The sequence below is a fragment of the Ctenopharyngodon idella genome, chromosome 12 (assembly GCF_019924925.1).
Source record: "Ctenopharyngodon idella isolate HZGC_01 chromosome 12, HZGC01, whole genome shotgun sequence".
Lineage (NCBI taxonomy): Eukaryota > Metazoa > Chordata > Actinopteri > Cypriniformes > Xenocyprididae > Ctenopharyngodon > Ctenopharyngodon idella.
This window is the reverse complement of record NC_067231.1, coordinates 14,493,432-14,515,037: the sequence shown is the minus strand read 5'-3', so window position 1 is coordinate 14,515,037 and position 21,606 is coordinate 14,493,432. Positions and strand designations below refer to the sequence as shown.

At 37.6% G+C, this 21,606-nt stretch overlaps 1 protein-coding gene across 1 annotated transcript in view; it reads right to left on the bottom strand.

The window, feature by feature from the left end:
- The window catches only part of shisa8b (shisa family member 8b), a 46,058-nt gene that overhangs the window by 3,895 nt on the left and 20,557 nt on the right, over positions 1-21,606 (bottom strand). The window contains exons 4-5 of the mRNA XM_051914060.1: positions 19,359-19,480; positions 7,365-7,487 (exon numbers count right to left, since the gene is read on the bottom strand). Coding sequence (XP_051770020.1) covers positions 7,365-7,487; positions 19,359-19,480 — 245 coding nt within the window. The remainder of the gene's footprint in view (positions 1-7,364; positions 7,488-19,358; positions 19,481-21,606) is intronic.

The window sequence follows — 21,606 nt, the reverse complement described above, 5'->3', positions numbered from 1 at the left end:
AACAGAAGACGTTAGACAAACATAAGATTATTTATGTGCATATTTGAACTACATTATAACTGAGCTACAGAGGATTTTAGCATAGTTGAGTGTGACAAGCAGGGCGGGACGAGAGCCGTGAGAGAACAGCGCGAGGCCGGTGGCGCGAGTGATAATGAGCATCAGCTGCGTGTTGCACCGGTCTCGTATCTCACGGAGGAGCTCCGGAAGCATAAAAGGAGGAGCGACGACAGTGAAGGAGGAGAGAGGACCAGGCCTGGATTTATGTTATGTTTTATTATGTTTGTGTGGCCGGCACTCGGCCGTGAGGGACTGCCGGCATTTTACTTTCGTTTTGTTGTTGGTTTATTTTATATTAAAGTCTGTTGAACGTTCGCCGGTTCCTGCCTCCTTCTTCCTGTATATAAATGAACTGCGTTACATTGGTGCCGAAACCCTGGAGGAGATGGGAAAGCTGTCAGAGAGCCCTCGCTGCTGAGGGGGATCATGGTGCTGAGGAGGTAGGGCAGTGCAGAGGACTGAAGACCGCTAGTGGCTGCCCGAGGCGGTGGTGCTGGAGCGAGTACACAACGGGTGGGACGGAGAGCTCACTGCCGTGCTCCTGGGTCGAAGTGGGGTTGCTGCCGTCCAAGAGGGAGCGGATGAGTCGCCGCCGTTTGCCATGGGCCGGAGCCTGCTGCCGTCCTCCACGAAGGGGAGAAGCAGGGAACGGGGGACTCGCTGCCGACTGCCCTCAGCCGGAGGAGCCAGCCGCCGGGGGCGGAGGAGGATTGAGCTGTCCACCGAGCGTCCAGTACCATCGCATGGCACCGCGAGAAAGAGCCTCTCAGCTGGCTGAGAACCGAGCGGCAGTGTGTCCGGGAACCGCACCAAATTTTTTTTTTTCCTCTCTTCCCTCTCTCGTCTCTGTCGCTCCTTGTGCTTCCGTCTCCTTTTCTCTCGTCTCGTCTGTCCTTACCCCCAGGTGCTGCGGCCACCGAGACTGGCCCCCGGGAGTAGAGCGCAGTCTCAGGAGTACCCCTCCGGCCCGCGAGGGGCAATGGGGGTATGTGACAAGCAGGGCGGGACGAGAGTCGTGAGAGAACAGCGCAAGGCCAGTGGCGTGAGTGATAATGAGCGTCAGCTGCGTGTTGCACCGGTCTCGTATCTCACAGAGGAGCCTCCAAAGCATAAAAGGAGGAGCGACGACAGTGAAGGAGGAGAGAGGACCAGGCCTGGATTTATGTTATGTTTTATTATGTTTGTATGTTTGAGGGACTGCCGGCATTTTACTTTTGTTTTGTTGTTGGTTTATTATATATTAAAGTCTGTTGAATGTTCGCCGGTTCCCGCCTCCTTCTCCCTGTACATAAACAAACTACGTTACATTGAGCTACAGTCTTAATGTGGCTACGGAGCCCCTTAAGGGACATGGGGATGGAAAAGAATGACATGGAGGGAAAATGTATATTCCACTGCTATTGCGTTCCCTCACAAAAGTTTTGTTTCCCCAATACACTTTGAGTTTGCTCGTAAAACCTTGGCATTCTTTGGGAGCAAATGCAAAGTTTCTTGTGGGGTATGTGTAAGTTTTGTGAGTGAATGCAAAAGTTTTGTGAGCGAGAGAGCTAATGCAAAAACGCAAAAGTTTTGTGGGTGAACAAAAAGAGTTCAGGGAAATGCAAAAGTTTTGCGAGCACAGAGTTTCTCAGGGCAAAGTAAATGTTTTGCGAGTGCACAGAAAATCCTTAAAATATAATTTCTCCACCACCATGTGCACTTACACCATGTCTTCACTGGACGTGAGTGGCGTGATGTGACGCGACAAAAGACGATAGAACCAGTTATAATCAGTAATGTTGTCTACACTGGATTCGTCGCGCAAGGGACAAATCTCTTAGAGTAAACTGATGTCTCGTTCTATTTATGACGTACTGACACGAAGGACAAATTCTTTGCAACCGGCGTGTCAAGTGTAGACAGCTTTTAGCTGTTGCGACGCGAGCAACAACGGTCGCGTCCGGTGTAGACACAGTGTTAGGGGCTCCATATATGTTTGTTCAAGTATACATTACATCTAATTAAATAATGTGCACCATGTAAAATCCGTCCATTGGAATCATGTGTTAGACGTATCAACTTTAAATCAAGTTTTGATGAAGGCCATAAAACAGCAGTGTCTGTAATCCTGTTGAGATGTCCACTGAGAGCTTGTCTATTTTATTAAACACTGACTTTATGTTGCCTGAAATGTTTAAAGGTCATGCCTCGGACATGAGTTATCTCTCTTCTCACGGTATTTAGCTGGAAGCTGCTCACTCTGTCTCGCTGCATTAATGTCTGCTAGATGCACTTGTTCTGTTTGTTCTTGTATTGGAGTAAATCAGAAGGTTTTAGAAGGTGTGTACATGTGCATATGTCAGGGGACATTTTGTATATGGGCCAATATGCCTGAATCACACACAAAAATAAAAGGATCTAGTACAGTTCCTGTGGATGCTCTTTTGGTCTTAGCCTCATCAAATCCAGTATCAAATTTATAAACTGATGTCAGATGGCATTCTTTCAAGTAACATAGTCATCAAGTTAAATTTTTATCCTCTTTTCTCATTCATTACTTTGTTCTGGCCACAAAGTGATTCAAATAGATGACATCTGAAAATCCTTGAGCTTACTCCAAAGGCTGTATTGTCAGTTGGCATCATCCTCATCATCACCATCACCACGGTGTGCTGATTGCAGACCATCCTGGCATCAGATCTTTGTTTGGTAACAGTCAGATACAGAGATACAGTGTTCATATGTGAAAGTAACTAATAATTATGTATGCGTCACTATGTCACTGAATACTATTGTGATACTATTGGCTTAACACTATTGGCTTAACATGTTCCCAGAATGTAGGGCAGGCTAATGCTCCTGCATAAATGGACAACAAAACGCACAACACTCAAGCCCGCAGCTTTTTTTTCTTCTGTCTTTTAAAATAAAATATGTAAAAGAGACATTTATTATTTTGAATTTTTTTCAACCATTCGCAAACTCAGTAAAATAAAAATAGTAACTAGGCGCTTTCATACATACAGTATATTTTTAAAGGTTTTTAACAATGGCATTTAGAGGTCATGTGTGAACAAGACCCATTTTTGAAATTACCAGAGCTGATTTGCTGGCTGAGGACATTGTAACATTGCCAATTAATTATGTATCGATGTTATGTGTAACAACACCGTAAGATTAATGGTTTGAGTACATCAAACAAGTTTTGAAGAAGTGGATTCAGTTAAAACCCATTCACACCAAAAACAATAACTATAATGATAAACTATATTAGCATCCACAAATTACAGTAACGTTCTGTTCATTATAAGCATGTGCTGCAACATCTTCAGCTGCTGGACAGGCCGCCTCTGCCTTGCATGCCATGGACATGCACAATGGTAATCCAGACCCTGCACTTATGCAGAAACTGCGCTCGGTGACCGATTTTGCCCTAGAGGTGTCGAAGGTTACAGCACAGGACATTTGGTCGGGTGATGTCCAATTTTGTGGGCCAGGAGCGCTACACTGTAAACCCCAATGCTCAAAATAATTAATTGGTTTGAGTAGGACAAACTTAAATTCAACAAATCAGTCAAATCAACTTTTTATGAGTATTTAGCACTTTCTTTTTCTTTCAAGTTCACAGAACTGATATATTTTAAGTAAACTGAACTGTTTCATTGTTTTGAGTTTTATGAACTTATTTCTTTTAAATTAGACAAACTTAAGTTTAACTGAAACTGGACTGGGATTTCTATTTCCCAGCATGCTTTACATGGCACTCGAAAGGGAGAGTAAATGCTAAAATTAAGTGTTATGTAATGTTTTTTGTGCAAGATTAATGTTAAGTAGGAGATTTAGTAGGGAATAATGTTTTGTCATGCTAATTTAGAAGAGTTTATGTTAATGTGGGTTTTTGGAGACTTACCATCATTGTGACAAGTGGTGCATGCGGCTTGGTTTAAGAACAAGTATGATAAATGCTTTATATTGCTGTACTTATTCAGCAGGTGCTATATCATGCTATTGTTAACATTAAATTATCACGTTAACGTTAAATTAGCATTTTCTGAATTAGCTTGTTATAGCTAACTAGGTTTACTAGGGTGACCATATGTGCCATTTTCCCAGGACACATCCTGTCCAGGATTTCTAAATTGCCTAAAATGGCTTGAGCCCTTGCCTCTTTAGTCATGAAAGTGGTCATATCGATGTGCCCCCGGAACGCGATTTAGGAACGTGATTTCTACACGGAGGTCTGTGCAAGCCACTGTTCTTATTGACAGTCTTCATGCAATGCATTAAAATGTTGTCGTATTTGCAATGCTTTGACCATTTCTCTGTAGATCCAGCTTTCTCGCAAGCCACGATTGGTCGATTATGTATAATGCAAGCTATTGGTCAAATTATTTTTCAGTCATTACCTTCCGCAAATATGAAAACAAAAACAAAACTGGGACATTTTATGCAACTTAGAAATCCTGGACAGGACGCGTCCTGGGAAAATGGCACATATGGTCACCCTGAGGTTACATAATAATTTTAAGTTAAATGTATGAATTACTGTACTCAAAAATGCCAGTTCTGCTCACTTAAACTGAATTTCTTAACTTAAAAATTTTGAGGCAACTGATTGCCTCAATTATTTTTTTTTGAGTTTTGCCAACTTAATTCGGGTTTACAGTGTACATATGGCACAACCCCGTGGGGATGAAGGATGCCAAGAAAAGATGCTTTCTCAATGCCTCATCTTCCAAGGGGGTCTTGGAAGATGAGGTGGTAAAAAAAACAAAACAAACGGAGGCGACCTGGCTGTCCGCCTAAAGAGCAGGCCACCGAAATCCCAAACCCCGTCTCCTCACCGCCAAGGTTCATCCCCGGTGAAGCCACCTGCTCACCAAACAGCGCTGAGAACCACAAATGGGCTTCAAAGCTTTCCTGATAGTGCGACAGTCTATGCATCTGTCTCTCTCTCTAACTACAGTCATACATCAAGCGGTGGCATTGTAAGTATTACGAAAGCGAGCCTATCGCTTCCTTGCACTCGGCTGCAGCACACCCACAGTCGGGGAAATGTAGTGGTTATGAGGATGCAAGACATAGCTTCAATTGTCGCAGACCTATACTATTGCGGGCCTTTGGAGTAAGGTAGGTGTCTCAATGCCTTACGGCCACCGGATCAAGATGCAAAGCTTCCTAAGTGGCAACACAGGCTCCACCTCTCCACGAAGCACCTACCACATGTACGTTCAAAAAAAACTGCTGTTCCTTGGTGCCCCTTGGGCAGAGTTTGGACACGCGGTTAGCATTTTCAACCCCATTGTGCTGGCTCATTAAAATAATCCGACACGAATATGTTATTCATTTCGCCAGGCACCCGCTCAGGTTCGACAGTGTCCGATACGAAGCAAAGATGCTTCCATCCTGTGCGATAGAGCCTGTTTCTCCAACTAAAATAAAGAGAGGGTTTTTCAGCCCTCATTCATCATAATGGAGATAGGTGGTGGGTTGCAGCCAATTTAGACCTATGTTGGATCCAGTATAAGCTCCCATTCAAAAGGTTAACCCAGAAACGCATTTTGACATGCGTTCGCCATCAAGATCACTGTGATAGACCTGAAAAGTCTCTCATGTCTCAAGTACTCATGTCTGTTTTGGGGGACAGCAGAAGGTGAAGGCTGTCTCCAAACAGAGGATTGCACGTTGGATTGTGGATGCCATTGCTTTGGCATACCAGGCTCAGGATGTGCCGAGCCGTGCCCCCTAGGAGTGCGAGCACACTCCTGGGCTGCATCTTCCTGGGCTCTAGCGAACGGCGCCACTCTAAAACACATCTGCAGATCAGCGGGCTGGACGACACCCAATACTTTTGCGAGATTTTATAATCTCCAGGTTGAACCAGTTTTGTCCTGTGTTTTATCAGGTACAAACAGGTAAGCTATAGGCAACTGGCCGGGTGTACCGCTTGCACACAGCACCTTTCCCCAATCTGAGGTGAAAATGTGCAGTTTTTTTTGTCCATTTGAGTTCCCTGGGCTGGTGAACCCTGGACTTGCTTTTTCCCTCCAGCACCCTACGGCAGCTGAATTCGGCCAAGGAATTTGCTGCCAGGCCCAGTACTCATGAAGTATGCCCCTTCAGGTCAGCCCATGTGCTTGGGCTAGGTGCTCGATATGTAGTGATTCCCTGTTGGCAAACTCATATGATGTATTTTCAGGTTTCCCTGACCTTAAACCCATGTCTTCCCCTGGGCAGAGCTCTGCTCTGCCACCAGTCACTGTGTTTGTAGAGCTCCTACTGTTTCAGGTAGGAGCTACAACAGAGACTTATTTCCATGTATGGTACATCCCGGTTGGTAAGTCCATGTGATGTCTCGGCTCAGCACAAACTTGAATGAGTGGTTGCAAGCCACCTCCTTTTGAACCCGTATGTCCGGGGGAGTGGCATGCAAATTTCACTTTCCAATTCTCATTGGCCTTTTCTGAAGTATCAGAGGTGTTTGGGGTTCCCAAGGGTGACCCCTAGTGTCAGTACATCAACACAATATCTTGTTCCCTCCATCAGGAAACAACAGTAACCAAGACATTATCTATTTTGTGGGGAAAATAGCATCAAATTAGACAGAACCTGAAACAAAATAACTTCATGTGAGCAGATGAAGAAAATGGTTGACAGATTAAGGGTCTATTTAAAGGTAATTTCCGGCAAATTGCTAAAAGTTTTGACAGCCTTTTGATGCTGAAGCATGTGTGAATTGCAGAAGTGGTACATTTACCGGAATAAGAAATTTTACTGCAATTGAATGGGTTTTGTGTGTGAAAGTGGTCACTGGTTGCCTTTTAACAAAAGATAAACATAATGCATCTTGAATAATAAAAAACATCAAAACGTCTGAATGAATATGTAATAAACAAGGGAGAATGTTTATAGGAAACGTCTCTTTGACCTGAAAGAACTAGATTATCTGCAGCTTAAACTGAAAATAAAACTGAATTACCCTCATTATACCCCATTACACTTTGCCATTATGTCTGATGAGACTAAAAATCTAGTGTTACAAGTGAATAAGCGACACCTTTTGTGTAGTGAGGATTCTGACAAAACACTTGAATGTACACACCTGTCTAAAAGTGTAGCCACCGGCACTGGGATGTTAAATTATACCGGAAATGACAGAGTAAACCGTGTAGTGCCCCAATTGTCCTCACCACAGCAGAAGGCTTCCCTGATTCTTTCAGTCAAACTCAGGGACTGTTGTTTATGACATCCAACAGAGCATGAAATAATTCAGCATCTGTGAATGAAGTATGTTTATGCACATAGTAGCATGTCACTGTCCTTACCAACTGCTTTCAGAGAGTTGTACTTATTCAGCGCCAGGCCTGGTATACTGAGGTTGCTTTGAGGATGAGAGAGTCCGGCCGATGTACCAAAAGAGAAGCCAGCATTGTTTAGATGGTACTGTTCTGGAATACAGAAGAAGGATAGAAGAACATTTAAATGAAAAGTCTGTATATGTGGGTACAATATTTCATGAATGAAAGTAAAGTTTGAGGAAAGTAAGATTTCAGCAAGGATGCAATGAATTGATCTAAAGTGACAGTAAAGACATGTATAATGTTACAAAAGATTTCTATTTCAAATAAATTTGTTCTTTTGAACTTTCTATATATCAAAGAATGCTGAAAAAATATATATCACAGTATCCACAAAAATATTAATCAGCACAACTGTTTCAACAGTAATAATAATACGAAATGTTTCTTGAGCACCAAATCAGCATATTAGAATGATTTGAAGGATCATGTGACACTGAAGACTGGAGTAATGATGCTGATGAAAATTCAGCTTTGCCATCACAGCAATATATTATGTTTTAAAATATATAAAATTATAAATATGTTATTTTTAAATTGTAATATTTCACAATATTACTGTATTTTTGATTAAATAAATTGAGCCTTGGTGAGTATGACTTCTTTAAAGGTGCCATAGAATGATAAACTGTATTTACCTTGGCATAGTTTAATAATAAGAGTTCTGTACATGGAAATGACATACTGTGAGCCTCAAACACCATTGTTTCCTCCTTCATATGTAAGTCTCATGCGTGAAAAACACCACAGGAAAAAGGGAAAATCCCAACATAACACCGACTGTTACGTAACAGTCGGGATCATTATTATTTACGCCCCCAAAATTTGCATATACCAGCCCATGTTCAAGGCAAGGCAGCATTAACATCGTAGAGCTGCACAGCCGAATCATCAAAAGTTCAGCAGGTATTGTAAAGCAAGCAAGCAAGGACAATAGTGAAAATGGCAGATGGATCGATAATAACTGTTCATGATCCATGATATCATGATATATTTAGTGATATTTGTAAATTGTCATTCTAAATGTTTCATTAGCATGTTGCTAATATACTGTTAAATGTGGTTAAAGTTACCATTGTTTTTTACTGTATTCACGGAGACCAGAGCCATGTCGTTATTTTCATTTTTAATCTGAAAACGCTTGCAGTCTGTATAATTCATAAACGCATCTTCATTCTTATTGAGTTTCTCCAACAGTGTGTGGCTTTAGCCCTGTTAGCCGTGCAGCACGCTATCAAACTCATTCAGAATCAAATTTTAGCAAACATCCACAAAATACATGCCATACTTACGTGATCTGATATGCTGCTTCACGAACAGTTTGTAAAGATCCATTTTGAGAGTTATATTTGCTGTGTGAACTTCTGTATTATTTATGCAATGTTTAATGGAGTCGCTAACTTTGGGGGCGGGGAGCACGAGCATTTAAAGGTGTACACACACCAAATCAGCGCATTTTTCCTTCCACCCCAAAAATAGGCAGTTAAAACATGGTATAATAAAAAATCTATGGGGTATTTTGAGCTGAAACTTCACAGACACATTCTGGGGACTCCTTAGACTTATATTAAAGCCTGTAAAATGGCCATTCTATGGCACCTTTAGAAAAAATATATCAAAAAATCTTACGACCCCAATTTTTTTTCCAGTTTAAAATTCTAGTTTTTCTCAATGTGAGAATGCCATCTTGCTTTCAGGTGAGAGCCCTGAGTAGTTTAGCTATTGTAAAAAGCAGAAACTACTATTGTTACAATATGTGCAGGCTATTAGTGGGAAAACATGCTGTGGATTGAGTCACTTTGTTGAACTGCAATAGAGACCTATTTAAATTCGCTCTATATGCAGCGACCCTATATTGACCATTGAGATGTGGTTCAGATGCCCCAGCCTGAATGACCTATTTTTCTTTGTAAGCTGTGGGTGACGGCACAGGAAGGACATTGATGCATTTAATGAGCGTTAGATGTTGCTTTCTTTTTTCCTGTTTGTTCCATTACTCATTAGTCACATCTCATTTAACATGAGTGGGGTGTTGAGAGATGTGGACAGCCATTCTTTTAGGGTAAACCTGTGTTACACATTCTGAAATCACCCTGGAATTTCCTAGAAGTGATAAACAATGTTTTAATGCTTTAAATGAATGTTGCATTAAAGCCAACAGCATACCCGTCAGACAAGTACACCCAAAAACTCTGTCTGGGACTGTTCTGATGTCATCATGGTGCATCAAAGGCATGTCTGGGTAATTCTGATGTTTATTTGCATGCAAATTACATCAGTTGAACCAAGCTTGCTCAAGATTATTTGAGATATTACCGTGTATGGCTCTAATTTTTAGTCTCTGCAGGTGTAGCTGTCTTATATGTTGTTTAAGGGAAGTATTACCTTTCTCACCAGATCTCTTTTCTAAATCTTGATCAACTGAGAGTGTGGTGCCCTGAGGACATTAGCTTTAATACAACATCAGCAGTGCTGTTAACCACCATTTACTATCTATGTGCCCTCTTGACACTCTCTGCTTTGTTTGATAATGATTAAGAGTAAAGGGAGGAACTAATGAAGGGGGTTTGTCAGGGTAAAGCATCTCTCAGGGTGCAAGACTTAGCATCACAAAGAGAAATCAAACCAGATTGTTCTTAAGATTAAGTATATGTGATCTAATTGAGCAAGAGGGATAGAAGAGCGAGGGTTATGTCCTCTGTGCACGTTAATGTATTCATTAGGTATTTCTGACTAGACCTTTGAAGTCAAAATCATCGTAAGGAAGTCCAGAGGGGTAATAACAGCTTTTGATGCATTATGTAATATTTTTAGGGCAGTGTGCATTGCGTACTGAAGCAGTTTAGCTGGATATTAATAAAGTCTATTTCTAAAGCAGTTGCTGAACAGTTTTCAGATTCCTAAAGGTCCTAATGCACAGCATTAATGCTTTTCATGTGACCTCGAGTGTGGCCTACAATTTTAAATCTAATGTATGATAAACATTTAGTTGCTGTGGGAAAAATTGTTATCAAAAATAATAACCAGATTTACAAAAGACATTTTCTCCCCATATGGGATGGGATTAAAAAAAAATAATATTCAGCCCAGTTATTGTTAAATAAAACTATTAAAAATAGTTTTCATTCATTGAAATAAAATAAAATGTAAATATTAAATAAAAAAATAAAATAAGAAGTGTTGCCTTGGGAACTAATTGAAATATAATAAGTTGAAGCTGAAGTATTAAAATTTCTAAAACTAAATTAAATTGTAAATAAATTAAAACTAAATAGAAATATAGAAAAATTAATAAAAATAACAATAATAATAATAATATATACGGTGAATAATCCCCTACTATGTGCATAATTATTATTATAATATTAATTTTCATTATACTTTAATATGTCAGAAGTATGCATGGATATTTTTAGATTGCAAGGCAGCACAATATATTTAAATAAATTGTTAAACGTAAAGATTATTAATAGGTAAAATGCATGCAATTAAATCAAACAAGACCTGTTAAAATAAATAAATATGTCAATAAATAAATTAATATTGTTAATACAACATAATAAATATCATAAATATGTAAAATATATCATATGAAAATGAAAATTACATTTATATATACACAATCAAACCAAAATGTATTCAGACACCTTGAACATTACATTCATTATTACAGTTTATTCACTATAGTTTAAAAAAAATGATAAAGTATGACAAGATCTCAGAGTTAAACTGTGTCAGAAAATATTAATCTTATTTATGTCAGATAACACTTAAGCAAAACATGGTCAGGTCAAAGTGTCTGAATAATTTTTGGTTTTACTGGTAGTCCACTGTATGAAGAATTTTTGGGTATAATATGTCACAGTTTACTTTATTTTTCTATCCTCACTTACATAAATTGTATCCAGTGTCTGAATAATTTTTGGTTCCAATTTTTTATCAATATATATATATATACAGTCAAACCAAAAATTATTCAGACACTTTGACCTGACCATGTTTTGCTTAAGTGTTATCTGTCATAATTAAGATTAATTTTTTCTGACACAGTTTAACTTGTTCTTGTCATATTTTATTACCATTTTTTAAAATTGAATAGCCATGCCATCTCTCTAACTGTTATATTTTTCCAAAAGCATCCATGTTACAACTGTGGTAATGTTATGTAGTGAACTGCTGATGGCTTTAAAGTGAGTTACCATTTAGCTGAGGTTTTTTTTTTTTTTTTGGCTTCAGGGACAGACTGATGTATAACTCAAAACCAAGTGAGAGCCAAAAAGTGACTCCTCGAGCCCATATAAACTCAAAGGTAAACATCCTGCCTGTCATATTTAGGGATGGCAATGTGAATTGAATGGGGGATTGAGAATGTGCAGCAGAGATGCACTAATATGGGATGGGGTGGCATCTGTGTATTTGTGCGTTATTGTTCACGCTCTTCACTGGAGTGCCACCATCTTCCACTGAAGGCCTGTTGTGTATGTTCTTAGCCCTGAAGCAATGGAGACGTCTGTGATGCTGTAGTGTGAGGTGTGTGTGTGAGTGTGTGTGTGTAGCGACATATAAAAACAAAGCCTGAAATGCCGGAGGCAGAGAATTAAAGAGCGGACTGCATAAGGGGAAGTCTAAAATTGGACCGTTCGTCTTTGTGTATGACACTGTCATGCCATAGCACATGTGCTCATATAAACACACATACTGGCTTACAAGCTCTGATGCCTGATGTTAACCTCTGCTTGCTGTAGATGGGCTGTAGGTTTAGACTTAATTTTTTTTTTTTTTAAGGTGAAAGGGGGGTGGAGGTATTTTACCTATGCCAGAATTGTCTTGCAAAATTACAGAAAATACGATATTTGTGTCTTTGGACATCTTGATTAGAAAAAAATGTGAAGAAAAATACATTGCTGTAGAATAGATAGATTTCACTAAATTTAAGGCTATTTGACATCTGAGAAGAAATACAGATAAACTGAACTCTGAGCACATTCCAGCATACGAGGATATCTGAAAGTGCATGTATAGGAATCTTCTATAGCTGATTTAGTATGAGAACAAATCAACATCACAGAGAAATTACTGTGAAAGAATGCAAAAAGCAGGCTAAAAGATAAAGCATCTTCTTTACAGATTTTCTAGTGCAGTGCTTTGAAGAGATGGTCAACATGAATTTTCATTCACAAGCCACTTTACTACTGTAATGCATTTTTGTTTGAAACAGGATATTTTTTTTTACAAGAATTACAAGAATATGGGCCAGGATTCAATTGGATGATGAAAAGAGGACACTGAATGGAGTAATACCAAGGCTGCATCTGAAAGCTTATAAATGCTGCCTTCTGAGGATGCATTCCAAGGTAGGAAGGCATCAAGGCACGTCTGAATCCAATAGTTAGCTTCACTTCCTGTCTCCTGAGATACCTTCATCTGATCGATTTTTGAAGGCAACATGTATCCTTCGCCAGTGATATCCCACAATATCCTATGTGCTAGCTAAAAAATATGGCATCTGAAAGTTGCGATTGGTGGTCACTTTATATGTAAATGTATGTTTTTGACCAATGTTTTTGATGTTATTTCTAATGAGAAATTACTATAGAAGTTATTAAATATTAGGGGTGGGAATCTTTAGTCACTTCACGATCCGATCCGATTCTGGGAGTCACGATCCGATTCCAAAACGATTATTGAGCTACTTTTTTTTTCTTATTAATTAATTAGTTTAAGGATTTAAAATCCTTACATTTACATATCCTTACATAATTAATTATAAGTAGGCCTACTTTTTAAATAATTACAAATTGAAAAAAAATTATTAAAACAATTGTACGTTAAGAATTTTAAATATAAAACATAAATTTAAATTCAAAACATAAAAGCAAGTAGCAAATAATAAAGAGCAGCAACGAAACATATTACAAGTAATAAATAAAGAGTGCTTTCAGTATTTATAAGATTATCTGAAAGTTTTCTTTCTCGTGTTTACTGTTATGATTGTTACATTATAGACAGCGGGAGATCTAATAAGTTGCATTCACGCACGGATCTCTTTTTAAATATAATAAGTAATGCGGTTTGTCCTGTCATAATTTAATCCCTTAAGACAAAACTGGCTGTGTGTAGGCCCTACATTAATTTTGCGTCATAAAACCATTTTGAGACGCAAGGCTACATTAAACCACTTACACGGAGTCGCGCACAGCCGCATACCCGAGCACTCTTTACAAACAAAGCGTCAGCATTTGAAATTGAAAGCAGCCGTCTGTAAGTGAGTTTCATACTTTAAATATATAAGTCCACTGCATTCCAAACGACATAAATGATGTCTTCGTAGAGCATTTGTAAGGAAAATACCGACGGGCGAGACCGCGCACAGCAACATCAAACAAAGCTCGCGTCTCTCACAGAGCATCCTGTGCAACGAAGCCCGCGAATGTCATTGTAATTCGCTTCAACCTTTCCGTATTTTATGAAAGATTATTTTACGGAAGGTTCGAGTGGTGTATGTGTGATTGTGTGTGAGGAACTGGAAGCAAGCAGAATACGGGTGTTTCTAAAGAGAAGAGAAAGATTCTTTCTAAAAGAGAGAATCGCGATGTATCGATTTTTTCTTCCCACCCCTATTAAATATTCACTTTATTATACCAAAGCTCTCTCTATTTTCTATTTTCTATCAAATTTTCTAATATATCATATTTATAGTCATTTTTTTACGTGTTTGCAGTGTTGAGCATTATAACCAATCACCCGTTTCTGTTGAGTTTAGGAATGCAATGTCCAATCAGAGGCATTGTGATTAGTCATGGTGGTTGCACGGGCTCACTCACTGAATTCTGAATCTGAACTCAAGCGAATTCTCTTTTATCATCATAAACAACAAAATGCAGAAAAGATGCATGTAAGAGATTCATTTTGCAGTATAGACAGTTTCAGAGGTTATATCGGGAGTTTTTGCGAAAGTGCATAACTCACATTAGACTGAAGTCATGGACTGCTTTGGTGTTTGATCGCTTTCTTATTGTAATGGATATATTCCCAGTTTGAAAAACCATTTTGTTTTTTATGCTACTGAAATAGTCAATGTTAAATCTTCTTTTACTAATCCGTAAAAAAATTGAAGTATACGGTAATTATAAAAACTGCCCCAACAAAGGTAAAATAAGTGTACATGTAAAGGCCTATATATATACAGTTGCAAGAAAAAGTATGTGAACCACTTTAAGAATCTGTGAAAATGTGAATAATTTTAATAAAAAAAAGGAGATAATACAAAATGCATGTTATTTTTTATTTAGTACTCTCCTGAGTAAGATATTTTACATAAAAGATGTTTACATATAATCCACAAGACAAAAAAATAGCTGAATTTATTAAAATATCCCCATTCATAAGTATGTGAACCACTGATTCTTAATACTGTGTGTGGTTACCTGGATGATCTACGACTGTTTGTTTGTTTTGTGATGGTTGTTCATGAGTCCCTTGTTTGTCCTGAGCAGTTAAACTGAGCTCTGTTCTTCAGAAAAATTCTCCAGGTCCTGCAGATTCTTCAGTTTTCCACCATCTTTTGCATATTTGAACACTTTACAGCAGTGACTGAATGATTTTGAGATCCGTCTTTTCACACTGAGGACAATTGAGGGACTCAAACACAACTATTAAAAAAGGTTCAAACATTCACTGATGCTCCAGAAGGAAACACAATGCATTGAGAGTCGGGGGGTGAAAACTTTTGAACAGGATGAAGAGGTCCAAATTTTTCTTATTTTTTTTAAATATACATTTTTTTCATTTAGTACTGCCTTTCGGAAGCAACAGAAGATACTTATATGTTTCCCGGAAGAAAAATTAAATACAATTTACCTTGATCTTCAAATTCCAAATGTTTTCACCCCCCATCTATTAATGCATCATGTTTCCTTCTGGAGCATCAGTGAATGTTTGAACCTTTTTTATTAGTTGTGTTTGAGTCCCTCAATTGTCCTCAGTGTGAAAATACGGATCTCAAAGTCATTCAGTCACTGCTGTAAAGGGTTCAAATATGCAAAAGATGGTGGAAAACTAAAGAATCTGCAGGACCTGGAGAATTTTTCTGAAGAACAGAGCTCAGTTTAACTGCTCAGAACAAACAAAAGACTCATGAACAACCATCAAACAACAAACAAACAGTCGTAGATCATCCAGGTAACCACACACAGTATTAAGAATCAGTGGTTCACATACTTATGAATGGGGTTATTTTAATAAATACAGCTATTTTTTTGTCTTGTGGATTATATGTAAACATCTTTTATGTAAAATATCTTACTCAGGAGAGTACTAAATAAAAAATAACATGCATTTTGTATTATCTCCTTTATTTTGTTAAAATTATTCACATTTTCACAGATTCTGCAAGTGGTTCACATACTTTTTCTGGCAACTATGTATGTATGTATGTATGTATATATATATATATATATATATATATATATATATATATATACATATATATATATATATATATGTAGAACCCCACCCCCCTCCAAAAAAAAAAAAAATTAATAAAATCATTGACCCCCCTGAAGGCCATTGTGTAATTCGCACCCTGCTTGATAGGGCAGTGAGGCAACAAGTCACCTGCCTAAGTTTTCAGACCCAGCCCAAATGTAAGTTTACAAAAATAATGCCTAAATAGCTGTTTGGCTCTTGTTTTACATTATTCAATAGCCTGGTTAAAGGGTCATTTTCTCACCCTCACATAGTTCCTCCAAACCTGTATGACTTTTTCTTCTATGGAACACAAAAGAAGATATTTTGAAGAATGTTGGGAACCAAACAACATTGGAGCCCACTGACTTGTAATGTATTGACAAAAAAATAAAACCGTATTCTGCAAAGTGGACTTCATAGGGTATTCCACCATCTTAAATGAATAAAATAATATGAATAAAATAAGCGCGCTGAAAGGGGAATTGAGGCTTCAGTGTTTAATTATTTCCAGGTCTGGTTTGTGTGCGGTTGTTCGTGGGTATAAATTGTGCAAGACGCGACAGTTACAATACAACTACGATTACAGTTAAATAAATGATAAAAGACAGTGCTTTCAAATATTCATTAAGTTAATAATACATTTATATTTATATAATAGAAGCATTACATACACATGTATATTGTAAAAACATATAGTAATTTATTTATTTACAAAAGTATATAATGGCATCAAACCTTAAACTCTTAATATGTGCTGCTCAAGTGTCCATATTTGATGACATTGCAGAGTGTTCCAAATGAAAGCATTTTGAAGTGAAGTGTTGAAGTGAATTTCATCCAATATATTGTGCTCAGCGAGTACAGCAGTGAACACTGCGTAGAGACTCTGTCAATCGTAACACAGTTTTTGACATTTCTAAAAATATCAAAAGAAGAAGAAAGTTGTAGAGATGAGTAAATGATGACAGTGATTTTTATTTTTTGGGTGAACGAATCCTTTAAGCAACAGTAAGTTGTTTCAGAGGAAGAGCAGGTTTTTCAATTTTTTTGATTAAAGATTAGGAAGACAAACTGATTTGATTTCATGTTAACTTTAAATGAAAGTGGCTGGTGCTTGCTGAACCGTAGGGCTTATTGCTGATTTACAGCATACTGCTATTGGTTCCACAATCTACAACATCTCTTCCCAGGCATGCCTCAGGCCTTTTAACCATCTAGTGCTCATCACACTTACTCTTCCAGACACTGTGGAAGTGTAATATTCCCAATTTAACCCTACGCATATTAAAGCCATGAAGACATGTCTTTTGAACTCTGGCATTAAATATCACCTTTCAATGCAAGACCTAAAACAGCACAAGTACTATAATATTCACACTATTACTGAGGACGCAGAAAGTACGCAGTGAGATGTGTACAGTCACATCGCTAAAACCTCTAAGCACTGTGGAGCGAAACTTAAATCCCCTCATAAAGAGGAGAGGAAAGTGTGCTGCTTAAGCCTGGCACAGACGCTGGATATCAGCATAAACCCCACATCAACTGTCGGTCTGAAGCCTGCTGTATCTCACGCCTGTGTAAATCCACTGAGTGCAATCGCAGATGAGACGACCTCGCTTGCATTTATAGATGAGTAAGAAAAGGAGGCTACAGATGTATTTTCCTCTAGCTCTTGAGGAAAAATAGAAATTATGGGGGAGAAAACCATCTATCTATCTATCTATCTATCTATCTACTGTTTTATATTATATTTTAAATATATTATAGTATAATATTACAATATTGTAATTTATTTCTTGTGATGGCAAAGCTACATTGTCAGCAGCCACTAAAAAGATTGTGTATAAATAAAAATACATATAAATATATTTTTATATCTTCTTTATTTATTTATTTTAAATGTTTGAGTGTTTGAAAGTCATTGGGGTCCAATGCTCTCCACGGAAGAAAGAAAGTCATACAGGTTTGGTACAACGTCACTTATAAGATGTGATTTGCTCAAGCCACAAACATAATTGTGATAGCTCAAATATTTTTTGCACGACATTGCAGGACTCAAACCTACAACCATTTGGTTACCAGCCATTGATTCTATATGCGGAAAATCATGCACTTATTTAATTATTTAGAGTTGTTGTTTGTTTGTTTGTTTTTACCCCATAATTTGATGGACTGTGATGACTTGAACTCCATAGGAGTCTTTACTTTTCAGTTGACTGATTTTTATCAAAGATAATTTTCTCTTAAAGATAAACCTTTATATATATATATATATATATATATATATATATATATATATATATATATTCTATTTATTTATTTATTTATTTATTAGTTCACCCAAAAATTAAAATTCTGTCATTAATTCCAAACCCGTAAAACTTTCGTTTATCTTCGGAACACAAATGAAGATCTTTTTAATGAAATTAAAGACATTAATGACAGAATTTAAATTTTTGGGTTAATTAACTATCCAAACATTCATTTTGTCATTAATTGTAATAATCCAGTGAGATTTTTGAATACACAAGGAGTCTGACAACAGCCGGTGCTCCATGTGGAGATCTGATCTCACCATCATCGAGTCTGTCTGTGATTACATGAAGAAACAGATGAAACTGAGACAGACTAAATCCATAAAAACTGTGGCCGTGTCTCCAAGACGCTTAAAGAAACCTTCCTGCAAAGATACAGTACTGTGAAGAGTTTTATGGAAATGTGTAAAAATGCTGTAAAGTGAGGATGCTTTCAAAAATACTGTCATAAATAGATTTTATTTATCAATTAACTTCTATTAACTAAATCAAATCAATATTTGGTGTGACCACCCTTTGCATTTAAAACAGCTTTCGTCCAGGTACACTTGCGCATCATTTTTTAGGTAGATTTGCAGGTCGGTTTCTTCAAGCGTCTTGGAGACACGGCCACAGTTCTTCTGGATTTAATGTGTCTCAGTTTCATCTGTTTCTTCATGTAATCACAGACGGACTCGATGATGGTGAGATCAGATCTCCGTGTTGAGCACCAGCTGTTGTCAGACTTATTGTGCATTCAAAAATCTCGCTGGATTATTACAATTAATGGCAAAATAAATGTTTGGAAATGTGAACTGATATTTCCTACTGATCCACTATAGCAAAAGATATAAATAACTGGCTTAAAACCTTTTTTTGGGGGGTGAAAATACTGACGTGCCTAAGACTTTTGCTTGGTACTGTATATATATATTACTTTTTATATCTTTCAGCTGGCATGGCGTTAAACTATAAACAAACAAACAAATATTTGTTGTTTTTTGCTATTAAGAACAGGAAGAAGTGAGCAGCTGTGAGACAGTGATTCACAGTGTGCGTTGTCATGCAATACTCTGGGGAATCGAGCCCATTGGGAAGCTGTGTGAGCAGACAAAGGTGATGCAGAATCTATAGCAGTTTTTTTTTTTTTTTTTTGTATTTTTGTATGTAGGGAGAACAGCAGAGTAAGTGATCTCACCGCTGCGGCTGCGAAGCATCCTGGCAGAGATGCCATTCACTCCAACAGATGTGGTGCTGCTCAAAGGTCCATCCACGGGACTCACCTCCCCTCCTGGCTGCTTCAGTAATTCCTGCAGAGTCCTGTAAGGAGACAAGAGTAATCATTTACCTAAACATTATATCCAACAGGGATGTCATTCAGGATTGAATCAAGAATTTACCATTGAATTCCTGTATTTGATTTGAGGTGACAGGAACTAGAACCCAACTGAATTTAAGAAGTACAATTAAAATGATATTTTTACATTTATAAATTTATAAAAGGTTTAGGGTCATTAAGATTTTTTTTATGTTTTTGAAACAAGTCTCTTAAACAATCACCAATGCTGCATTTGATTAAAAAAAAAAAAAAAAAAAAAAAAAAAAATATATATATATATATATATATATATATAATAAAACAGTAATATTGTGAACTTACAGTTTAAAATAACTAATTTCTATTTTAATATATTTTAAAATGTACTTTTTTTCCTGTAATGTCAAAGCTGAATTTTGAGCAGTCGTTACTCCAGTCTTCAGTGTCGCATGATCCTTCAGAAATGATTCTAATATGTTGATTTGGTGCTCAAGAAATCATTCTCATTATTATAAATGTTGCTGAGCTGCTTAATATTTTTGACATTATGTCTCATTTTGGATCTCATTTTGCTGACATATTGTCATAGGGCACTTAATCAGAGCAGTGTACTGTCCATAAGGCTACATCCCTTCCCTGTTTTGCAGAAAAAGAATTAAGGGTAAGAATCTGTAGCTATGGCAGTGCATATCAGTATAACATTAATGATTTGGAGCTGTGAGCCCTGAGGCTGACAATCATCATATTGTCATATTTTATCAATACAGTCATTTAGCATCTGCTAGCAGTCAACAGACTGTTTGTGTAGCAGGCAGTCAATGAATTCACACTCAATATGTTTTCTCTACACACTGGATGCACTTTGTATCCATTACACTAGTCACATTAAACAATAAATATGTCTAAGTAAGCAGTTAACAACTCGTGGCATTCACAAGACTGCAGTTATATTGGCTTTGTCCTAGAGTTCCTGCAACCCGGGTCCTCCTGGGTGCTGTGTTCTTCAAATCCTTGACACTCCATTATTGCTCTATTTCCAATGGCCTCCACTTGTATCCCTAGTGAGGTCTCTAATTCTGTCCAACACCCTTTAACCAAATGGGACTGTGATGAGATCTAATGTGATTGTCAAGCACAAGCGCACTGGCCTTTGGCTGGCTTATGCCAGTGGCAGTAGGCCACTGCGGCCTAAGAAAAACAACACATCAGAAAGGCATGATAATATAGTCACCCCGGTGATGACGTCTTCCAGGGAGGACAGAAAAAGCATTTGCAGTGGAGAAGGGAAACAGATAGCAGTGTAATTGGATGGGAGCAGCCGTTCCTGTGCCCTCTCCGCTTGCATCCCACCCTAGTATTTTTGGAATTCTCTTGAGGAGAGTAAAACTCAACTCAAACTAGACGATAAACATCATCTGTTTGTTCTAGGTCTCTCTTGGGAGCGCACACCTATCAGTCATTGGGCTGGACAATGCTGAACAGCTGTCCTCCTCTCCCAATATGTCCATGATATGGGTTCCTGAGCATTTTTGGTCTTTTTAGCAGGACTGTGTAGACTTAGATGCAGTATAAAGAAAAAAGACAATGAATAGACGAATATGAGTTAATGTGAGAAATGGTAATGCTCAATATGGCAGCTGTAGGATTTGAAGTTCTCTCTTTTAAGAACTAATCACAAGTTTGCTTATTCTTGAATGTATATGCACATTAACTGGGCCGGCCTTGGATTTTTTTTAAGCTACTGTATGGAAGCGAAATATGACACCATTGTTGTTAGATTTTATTAAAATAAATGTATTATTTGAAATATTTGGAATCCCTAAGAGGACATGGTCATGGAAAAAATATGAGATGTGAGGAAAATGTATATTTCAGTGTTTTTGCATTCGCTTGCAAAAGTTTTTGCTTCTTGCATAAAACAAAGCATCTGCTCAAATGCAAAGTCAAAGTTTCTCGGAGGAAACGCAAAAAAATTGAAATATTATATTTCCTCCCTTTTCATATTTCCTCCATCACTCTGTCCATTTAAGGGATCTGTAGAAATATAACTATAATTATATATATATTAATAATTATATTACAATTATATAATTGTTATACAGTCAAACCAAAAATTATTCAGACATTT